The 10,848-nt window shown below is 35.8% G+C and overlaps 1 protein-coding gene across 2 annotated transcripts in view; it reads left to right on the forward strand.

Moving 5' to 3' along the window:
- Nucleotides 1-4,785, forward strand: part of LOC131980022 (RNA-binding Raly-like protein) — a 63,871-nt gene extending 59,086 nt beyond the window's left edge. Inside the window, exons 6-9 of one of the 2 annotated variants that reach the window (XM_059344148.1) lie at nt 1,320-1,433; nt 1,638-1,795; nt 3,338-3,375; nt 3,918-4,785. In XM_059344148.1, the coding sequence (XP_059200131.1) occupies nt 1,320-1,433; nt 1,638-1,795; nt 3,338-3,370 (305 nt within the window). In that variant the 3' untranslated portion in view covers nt 3,371-3,375; nt 3,918-4,785. The remainder of the gene's footprint in view (nt 1-1,319; nt 1,434-1,637; nt 1,796-3,337; nt 3,376-3,917) is intronic. The other variant, XM_059344147.1, reaches the window with a different exon arrangement.
- Nucleotides 4,786-10,848: the final 6,063 nt, after the last annotated feature.

The following is a 10,848-nucleotide window of genomic DNA, read 5'->3' on the forward strand; positions in this document are numbered from 1 at the left end:
AAATTTGCTTCAAATTCGCTTTGGATTGGAAAATGGAGAGAAGTCTGTCAGAAGACACAGACAGGGGAAACAATTTCTTCGTCTTCTTTTGGGTTTTCCGGCAGAGCAGTTTTCGCTACGTCTTATTCTCCCGTAAATCGCAATAACTATTTTTAGTAAAAGGCAAAAACCACCTTAATTGAGCCTAAAAACTTTTATAAAGTTTTATCAAATTTTGGTGTTTCCATCCAGCTTTTCTCATGTGAATCTTCAAAGTGTGCAGAGAAATTAGTTGATGAGAACACAAATAGCTAGCTAGAGTTAGCCATGACAAAACTAGAATTCTAATTTTGTGTGCCTGGGACTTTTTCCTTTTAACATAAAATCAAAAGAGGTATCAAGTGTTTGGGGGATTTTTTGTATTAGTGTTGTTAAAACCAAGGTTATAATAGTTTTGGATTTTTCATTAGTTTTAGTTTTAATTTCGTTGTGAATTTTTGTTTTCAAATTCAGTTAGTTTTAGTTAGTTTCTAGAGTGAGTTTGCTAGTTTTAGTTTAGTTTTTATTTTTTGAAAATGCTTAGTTTTAGTTTAGTTTTTATTAGTTTTAGTGTTAGTTTTAGTTTTTTTGTAATGGGTATGTGCCTTAATTTCCTTTGGTTTATCATCTCAGCCCCAATAAGGTTATTAACTCTTACAGTTCGGGGTGTTTTGTATTTGGGTTGAAGTGTAAACATCCCAGTCTCAGTAAACATATTTACCATGTGTTCCTGCATGCTGAAATAGAAACACTGAATTATGTATGAAAAAAATTGACAAAGACGAAAACTAAGGACATTTTCACTATAATGTTAGTTAGTTTTCGTTAGTTTTGTAACCACACAATACAGTTTCAGTTAGTTATCGTTTTTTAAAAAACTCTTGTTTTTATTTTTATTTCAGTTAACGAAAATGTTTTTTTAATTTTAGTTTTCGTTATTTTGTTAGTTTTCATTAACTATAATAACCTTGGTTAAAACGCCTGGTTTCATGACAACCTGAGTAGGAATGGTGGCAAAACTGTGAAAATAATATGCAGATTGTATGAAACAATAATTTCCTTTAGTTGTTTAGCTTTGCACTGCTCATACTCCCACATAAACGTATCAGTATCCTCAATCCTAATCTGTATTCTGACTGCAAGACAGTTACATATATTTTATCAGTGCGGCCTCAGCCACATTTCTGGCAACTAACTTGGTGGCTGAGACGTGTCTGAGCAGTGCAGGAGCCTCTGCAGCCATGTCTGTCTCCCTGTCAAACACCACATTAATTTTTAACTTTATTAATGTATGCTCGCAGTGAAGACAGACCAGCTCCTCACAATCAAGAAGGAGCTGTCACAAATCAAGACCAAGATCGACTCACTGCTGGGAAGGCTGGAGAAGATTGAGAGGCAACATCGCTCTGACGGTGGTGAGATGAGACAGGCGGGAGGGGGGGATGTGTCTGCAAATAAACATGTGGAAATGAAAGTCACGCGTCAAATATTAAAGCTCTACAGAGTGACTCGTCTCAGAGAAAAATTGTTCTGTTAGCAAAAATATCAGTTCAATAAATCTATTATGCTGTGATGTTAACCGCCAGTCTCTCTCTCTTTTTTTTTCTTTCTTCTCCCAGACATGCAGAGGAAACAGGAGGAGGTGTGTGAGTGTCTCCATGGAGACGCAGTAGACCACTCTGGCGGAGAGGAGGCGGAGGGGGCGGCAGAGGTGGAGGCGGGGGAGATGACGGACGGCGGCGAAGACGATTTTGAAGATGAAGGCACCAGCGATATGGTGAGCAGGTCAAGAAGACATTTACAGCCTCGATAAGGAGTGAGTGAGTTCTGCTGCTGTGAAGTAAATGATAGTATATATATACGTGTGTGTGTGTGTGTGTGTGTGTCTACAATGTGAGTTGCTCGGTATGTGTTTTTATTGCATTAGCTGTACTTCTTCTGCATGTGTTCATTTAACAAAAAATGTTATTGGGCGTTCCCGGTGGCACACCTGGTAGAGCGGGCGGCCCGGGTTCGAATCCGACTCGGAGCCCTTTCCCGCATGTCTTCCCCTCTGTCTCCCCCTTCACTCTGTCCTATGGCCAAAAAAATATCTGTAAAAAAATGCTATTAAAAAATGTTTTTCATTTCAGCGGTTAAAAGAAGTTCAACATTTTGGGAAATATGCTTGGCAGAAAGTTAAGTGAGAAAATTGATACCACTTTAATTTCTGTACAGTGAATATATAGAAAGCAAACAAAAAATTACCCAGAAGTTAGCGCCACCATGAGGTCTATTGAGAATTGGCCTATGGGAGTTTCACTGCAGAAAATAAACTCTGTGGCAGATATATGTTTCTGATGCTGACGCTTCTGTTCAGCAAGATAATCTTCACAAATGAACTAGGTTTGTGCCATATTGTATCGTTCACGATTATACCGGTATAATTTTTTATGAGTAAAAAAACCAAATGCATATCATGATATTGGCAACATTCCTACTTCTTGACATAGTGGCGTAAGGGTTTCCCATTTACCCCGCCAGAGTCTCATGTGCTGTGCTAACTGAAAGCTACTGAAAGTTTATCTACACTATTCATAATATAAAGTTATTATGCGTTGTGTATCTGCTCAGCAGAGTGTCAGTCACCCATCAGTTAAAACCCAACCCTCACTTCTCCGTCCTCCTCTGAGACATGCCGCGCACATTCACACACTTGCACACACACACACACACACACACACTGAATATAACAAGCTGCTGTGCCTACCTGTCTGTATCAGTCCCGTCCCCACATCATCTCTCCGTGTGCGTCTGCATGTGTGCATGCCAAACTAAATCCTTTCAACCTGTCCGGTCCATCAGAGATCCAAACTGTCCAAACACACTGTTGCATTATGCCGTTCGTTAGTCGCGAGCTAACATTAGCAAACAATTAAAGTTGTGTTATTCACAAAAAGCTACTATTCCTTCTTGTTGCTAAACGCATGCAGCTTTCAAAGTAAGAGTACACTGCGTGAATCCACAGAATTTACAAGAAGACAAATCAAACAAGTCAAATAAGATAACTGAATTTTACTTAATTATTATTAATTTTATTATTATTTCTCATTATTTGCTACCATTCCCTTCACTTGCCCTTTATTTATCCCCAACTTTTTTTTCTTCCTGCCTCGCACACACACACACACACACACACACACACACACACACACTTAATTCAAAACAACACAAAAACTTACATAACCCTGCATTATATTTTCTTGAGGAAATTTTGGAAAAAAATAAAGCAATAAATCAATTTCACTGATGTCTTTATGTTTTTTTCCTTTGATTGCAGATAGAAAACCACATATCGGACATTGACAACTGAGTGAGGTCAGTATTTAATCTTTATTTATATGTAAACAAACTGTCATTTCATGTGCACAGTATCTCTTTTTACACTTCATAGTCAGCAGCAACAGCTCCTCAATAGATCAGCAGCTTATTTTTCCACTTTTAAGCAGAGTGAGAGCCGCTACTCATCACGTCTGCTAATGTGCTGTCCTCCTCTCCGTCTGGGAGCGTGAGGAAACGGCAGCTTCTCTGCAGTTATCTGTGATGACTGTCGGAGCAGCCGCAGAGATACGACTCCGTCTCATCTGCACTTTCCATCAGATGACATTTAAATCCCCTGATTTTCTTTGTATGAACAAATAGCTTTGAGATTTAATTTGCCTCTTGGCTGGCATTTCCTCCCTTCTGTCCTCAAGTGCCCGATAACGGAAATCTTTTTCAGCCGCTCTGAACATGATGGATCATTAAGATGATGGCATAATGAACTGTTTGTCCTCAGGTGGATATCTCAGTGTTTGCAGGTAATATCAGAAGCATTTGTTTATTTTAATGTCACAGCCCCTGTCTTTTTCACCTCACAGGGAAATTATGCAGATGAAGCACCTTGTAATGGAAACCACCTTTTCTGCAAAAATAACTAATTTTTACTGTCTTGGTTTTTTTTTTCTTCATCTTTTTTCAAGTTGGAGGGAAAAGGAAGCCTCCAGAACAAGAAGCTGGGAGAACAGATACCAGCAAAACCTTCTTGATCAAGAAGGTGTCTTTGAATTTAAAGGAAAGCGAAGACGGGAGTGGCTGTCGGCAGAGGAAGAGTTTTTCAAACTTATTTTTTTGCTTGTTTGCCTCATTAGAAACATGACACTCCTGATGTGTACTTTATCAAAATGCTGGTTATGAATATTCTCCAGGCTACTGCAAGATCAACTGCAGAGAGCAATCAATATTTTCTCTTCAAGCTGATCGCCTTTCTGAAAAATAAGGACAATATATTGTGTGCTTAATATATTTTGGTCTGTATTGTGCATATAAATACGGTTACGTGGTCAATCAGATGAACCATCAAACGCCCTCTTTTGTTGTGAAGTCTGTTCTGTTTCTGTGCGTTGAAAACTGTGACGAGCCACGACACTGGCAGAGAGCTAAATATGAATGTAACACTTGATAATTATGTGATTTTGCTTTATTCGTACATTTTGTTGAAATGTACACGGTATGTAATTTATTCACACGGTCTGTGTTGTTTGTTACACATGATATAATGCATTTTGAATTATGTTTACATTCTGTTTATGGTTAACAAAAGATGACTATTTTTTACTATCAGCATGTTAAAAATGTGGCTATTATGGATCATTTGTATTCATTGCATCTGTTGTACAGCTATGGATGATAGCAGTTTTTGAAATAAAACCTGTTCCTCCAAAAAAAAAAAAAAGAAGAAGAAAAGCAGCCAGTCTGGGTGTTGTGGCTTTCATTTTCACACATAGTAAGGGGGAAAAAATGCACACTGTGTTTCTGTGGGCCTTTTCTGCTCGGTACCAAAACTTTATTTTCACTTACTGCTTGCAAAACAACTTCAATCTTTTTTTATTAACCTTGCATGACACAAGGAGCAGCACTGGAAAGTTTCTTCCTGAGTAAACTTAGTTAACTTTTCCCCCCAGCCTCAAAACATTGTTGGTCTCGCTAGCAACAAGTCTGTCTGTCTGTCTGTCCAGACTGAAATATCTCAACAAGTGTTTGATGGATTGTCATGAACTTTTGTCCAGACGTGCATTTTCCCCAGAGCAGCGGTTACCAAACTTTTTCAGCCGTGCACCCCCTTCTATGTCCCAACTGGGTTGACGTACCCCCAATCCCCCACACCTTCAAGAAAACCAAAATGCAATAAGAGTTTCTATAGCCATATTAAAGGTGGAGGATGATGACAGGCTCAGGATCAGAGGCAGAAAGCAGATCAGTTGGGAAAATGTTATAATATTTTGAGCTGCGTTGAACAAAAATTGCAGCAAATTTAAATGAGGGTGGAGTGAACACAACCCCCGTCATCATAACACAGGCTGGAAAAATGATACAAGAACAAGAAGATAACTTCTTCTACGCTTCATTAAAAGATCAAAAACAACCAAAAATAGATGCAAAAATGACCAAAGATGACACAAAATTATCAAAATAGACACAAATTGACCAAAAATACATGTAAAAATTACCAAACAACCAAAAAATAGATAAGATAAGAGATAAGAGCAAAAATGACCAAAATAGATGCAAAAATGAACAATAAATGACACAAAATTGAATAGCCTGTATTTATTAATTAATTAATAACACGTCTTTATTGTGTGGGGGGAAAAAAATGTAATTGTGTCATTATCAGACCGCCATTACATTTTTCATCTCGCGCACCCCCTAGCAGCAGCTCACGCACCCCCAGGGGTCCACGTACCACACTTTTGGAATCCCTGCCCCAGAGGATGAACCCTGCTAACTTTTGTGAATCTCTGACTTCTTCCAACATCAATATGGCGTTTTGACTGAATTGTCTCAGAAACTCATGGACCATGAAAATTTGGTGCAGGGGTAAAATGTATGTAGTTGTACTCTTTCATTACTTTGCATGGCAGCTGAATTCTCAGGGCAGACAGACAACACATGCCTATTTAAATTCTCTAATGGAACTGCATGTCTTTGGACTGTGGGAGGAAGCCAGAGAACCTACGCTGACACACGGAGAACACAAGTGAGCTGCAATCCAGATTCAAACCTGCGACCCTCTTGCTAAAAATCTCATGATATATGATGACCCTGAGTGTGCGGTGCTTACCAGCAGCTAAGAGCAAACCTTCAATTCTTTTATGAAATTCTCTTCATTGAGTTAAATCAGCATCTAAACGAAGTAAACATTCATGAACGGCTTATTAGCATCGCTTATCTGACCCTGTTAAATGCTGTCATAAAAGTCATAATACTAAGTTCACATATGTATTACAGAAGCAAGTTAGGACCAGCAGTGTACACTAAATACAGGTATAAAAAGAAAGTCATGTCTTAATGTTATCTTTGTTACAACCTGGTCTCACAGGAATCCGTGAAATAGCCACGGATTCGCTTAACTCAAAATCCGTGGAATAGCCACGGAATCACTCAAATTTCCGTGAAACTGACACGGATTTCGCTACAATGCAAGTTAATGACAGTCATATCCCCTAAGCAAATGCTAACACACTGAACTAAGATGGTAAACATGGTAAACATCATATCTTAACATCAGTATGTTAGCTTTATTATTGTTTTAATTTAGCTCAAATCACTTCCATGCACAGACATCACAGTCACACCAGACCTCGGCTCTTTATCTTGTTACTAACTTTAATAGAAATGCAGATTTATGTCTGGCTCAAACTAAAGTTTTACTTCTGAGTAACTTTTCTCTCCACCTTCAAACCATTTTCAAAACAAATGAGAGGATCAAGGTGAAGATTAAGGCACAGAATGATGCTAAATGTATAAATTCTCCACTCGAGTTTAATTAAAGCATTCCTATACATTAGTCCTGATCTATAATTGGCTATGTGAATATTCATCTATTTTTTTTTTAATACAATGCCCTTGAAAACTACAGCTTATGAGTGATAAGTGGTGGTGAGGCAGCAGCAGATGGCATTTGTAATTCACTCACTTCATTAGCACCAGATCATCATTTTCACAGGTTAAGGAGGGCCATTGGCTGGGTTGCAGGTATAATTGGTTCTATCATCGCTGGCTAGCAGCCAGTGAGTACAATGATCAGTCATGCAGCTCCTCTAATATGGACAATGTTCAGTGTGTGATGAACTGAATCAATCACTGGCCTGTAGCTGCTGGAGGAATTATGAGCATAATAGGGGTCAGGATCTTTATAATACATCTGTGATTAGCCATACTTGAGCGAGGATGCACAACTCGCAGCAGGTTTTTGTTTCACAGACCGATAAGACGGTGATGATCAAAGATGGAGCAAATGAAGGAAGTTTTATGAAGTTTATCTTTGAGAAAGCAAGCATAAAGGAGCCATTTATATTTAATACATTTCTCCATGAATAATTCCAAAATGGCAAAGTGTTCTCTGTGATAAAAGTTGATTATTCACTTTTTTCCCCATTCACACTATTTACTGGATTCAATTTGTCACATATTTGATGTGCATGACACTTTCAAAGATACTTGACATACATCACACTCTTCTTCTTCTTTGTAATAGTGGCCAAATGCCAATATGAATTCTCTATTAGCCGTATTTTTAAAAAACATTTTAACAAAAATATATCTCCCTTAAACTTCCCCAGTTGATAGCTAACATCAAGACAATCATTTTTGTATCACAAGGCTTCTAAACTTTAATCTTTAAATATATGAACGAAGCATTATCTTAATAAATATTTGTCAATTTGCCGAATTTCCAGAGCAGATATCTGAATTCTTGTTTCAAAGGCGGAGGGAAATTTGGATATTTCTTTTTATCACTCCATGAATCAGAGAACACTGTCAACAGATATTTTATCTGAAATATTAATTTTCACCATGTCTTGGAATGTTCTATAAGTCAGGCTTTGATTGACCTATGAACAAACTACATTGTAAAAAAACAACTTTAAAATATAAATAGGAATGGAACAGGGAAGTTTGATGTATGTACATGCTCAGGAAGTGGAGAGTTCTGGCTTAGAGACTGAGAAAAAAAAAGGAGAAAATGGCTTTTAAATAAATATTTCAATATTGTAAAAATTCCATACGTTTTAGGGTCAAATATTTTAACTAATAGATATCATCATGAAACTTCCCCAGATGATTAATTGCATTTATTTTCTAAGCTTTCTGAAATGTTATATTTAAATACATGGTCGCCTATAAAATTTTAATAATTATGTTTTCAGACACAATCCTCTGTTTATTGTGATTTCATTTTCATTGTTGGAAGAGATTGATTAATAAAGTTTTGAGAAGATATACACTATAATAAAACAATAAATCACATTGTCACAATCATTTCATGGAAAGAGTTTAAAAAAAATTATTCCAACTTTATCAGTGACCATGTACATAAATGAGATATTATCTAATGTTAACTTTTGGTTAATTTAAGAGAAGCAAATTAACAAATTGTTGTAAAATAAACTCCTAAATGTGTATTTTGAATGTGAGTCTTTCCACTAGTCTGAAACAAGACATGTAGCCCAAAATCTCTAAAAATGATCAGTGCATTAACCCTCCTGTTATGTAGCGAGTCAAATTGACCAATTTCAAAGTTTAAAAAAATAATAAATAAATAAATAAATAGTTTAAAGTATTTTTCATAAAAAGAAAAAAATTGAAAATGTAAAATAAAAATAAATGTCATGTAAAACCACAGTATTTGATATGTAGGTCTTTCCAATGTACATAAAAAAAGTTTTAACATGCAATTTTTTAAATGAAAAACTAGAGAATTATCCTCATTAAACCACAAACTGTGAGAGGTAAAGAACACCATTGCACTAAATATGGATTGAAATGGTTAGTAATGGAGTTAATTATGAAATATAAACATGTTTATTGGGATTTTTTTAGTTTCTGACACTTTTGGATAATTAAACATGCCCCGGGTTGTTGCTGTTCTTGAAAAAACAAACCTTACGGGAGGGTTAAAAAACATTTTTGCCTGCAGCCTCACTCTAAATACAAGTTCAGCTTTTTAACATGTGAACTACACTTAAAGATTCAAATTTTTCTGAAGCATCCTAGAAAGATATATGTTATACTGTGTTGATTCATTAAAATGGAGATTGTTCAGTTGACAAAAGGCAAGTTCATTTGAAGGCAAGAATTGTATGGTTGCTTAGTGACAAATGCATTATTTCTATTATACATTTTTACATCTCTTCTTTCGGAAGGAATTTAAATATTGTGTTTTTCATGCAACATGTTTTTTTTGTGGGGGTTTTTTCCTGTCATTATTTAAAACATTTTTACTGCAGGATTGCTGGCAGGAAGTGGGTGCAGATTATGAGAGAACATCTGGTACTTAAAAATTCTCGAACATGACGATATGTAAAACTGGAAGCTAACCAATATGTTCTTTAGTTTTTATGGGTGTGTGTTTCTTTTCCAGCTTTAAGAGAAGTAATCACACACTAACAGTGTCAGAGTGAGAGAAATAGTAACATAAACACAATGATGATGTCTGAGTCAATAAACACATTTATAAGAATTATAAATGCTGTAAAATGAATATGGTTTACATATGGAGGTATAATGATTGTTTAATTTCTCTTGCATGTATTAATTTGCTGTTAGACATACTTGATACTACATATTTATAGTATGTTATATGTGTTTTACTTGTAGTAGAGTAATTCTACAGTTTGGTATTAGTACTTTTACTCCAGTAAGGTATCTGAATACTTATCCACCACTGGGTACGCACCTCTAATATGACATTTAATACACTTTTATAATACAGTCATGGAAAAAATATTAGACTGTTATCTAGCCATTGCCCATGGCTTTCTTGATAATGATTTTAGTTATTATTAAGAAAAGCATGGAAAATGGCTAGATATCAGCTCATAATTTTAACTTTTATGAGCTATTTTTGTTGTTATCATTATATTTATCCAAACAAATGTACCTTTAGTTGTACCAGGCATTAAAATAAACAAGAAATTGAAGAAAAAGAGAGGTCATATATTTTTTTCTATGACTGTGTTTGTTATATTAAAATAGCTTTGATAGAGTTTAGAGCCTGTATAATGTATGAAAACTCCCTTTTTACCTTCTTATAACTTTCAAAACAACTACTCATGTTTAAGATCTGTCTTAATCATAAACTGTATATAAATAATAATAATATAACGTCACACTTAAAATAATCGCATAATCGCCGGCCACCTATGGTAATATCGACTACATCCTCAGTTGATCAGATCATGTGATTTTACCCCTTTAAGATAATGGCCTATGTCAAGTGTGTGACTTAAGTGGATTTATTATGCCTAAGTCAGAATAAAATGTGACTTAGGCATTTTTTTAACATGCCTTTTGTGACTTAAGCAAGATATGGTAACACTTTATTTTGAAGGTGTCTACATAATAGTGACATGAGCGTGTCATAAACATGACATGGGATGTGTCATGAACATTAATGACACTTTGAAGTAACATTGAAGCTCATGATACTTGTCATGTCATGTTTCTGACAGGCTTGTGTGACTCTTATGTAGACACCTTCAAAATAAAGTGTTACCATATCTTGCTTAAGTCACAAAGGGATGTTCAAAAAATTGCCTAAGTCATTTATTTCTCTTAAGTTACATCATTTACACACAGTGTTATTACTATGGCAATAGCCATCCTTTTTGAGTGAAATGATCAATAAATGTCATATGTTACACTTTTGGTGAAGTTTTTTGTGTTTCCTAAAAAACTTGAAAATGAGTTAGGCCATTATTTTAACAGGGTGACGATTTCCCGGATGTTACAGTTGCCTACGTCATG

This window comes from Centropristis striata, chromosome 11, assembly GCF_030273125.1.
Source record: "Centropristis striata isolate RG_2023a ecotype Rhode Island chromosome 11, C.striata_1.0, whole genome shotgun sequence".
NCBI classification, from domain to species: Eukaryota; Metazoa; Chordata; class Actinopteri; order Perciformes; family Serranidae; genus Centropristis; species Centropristis striata.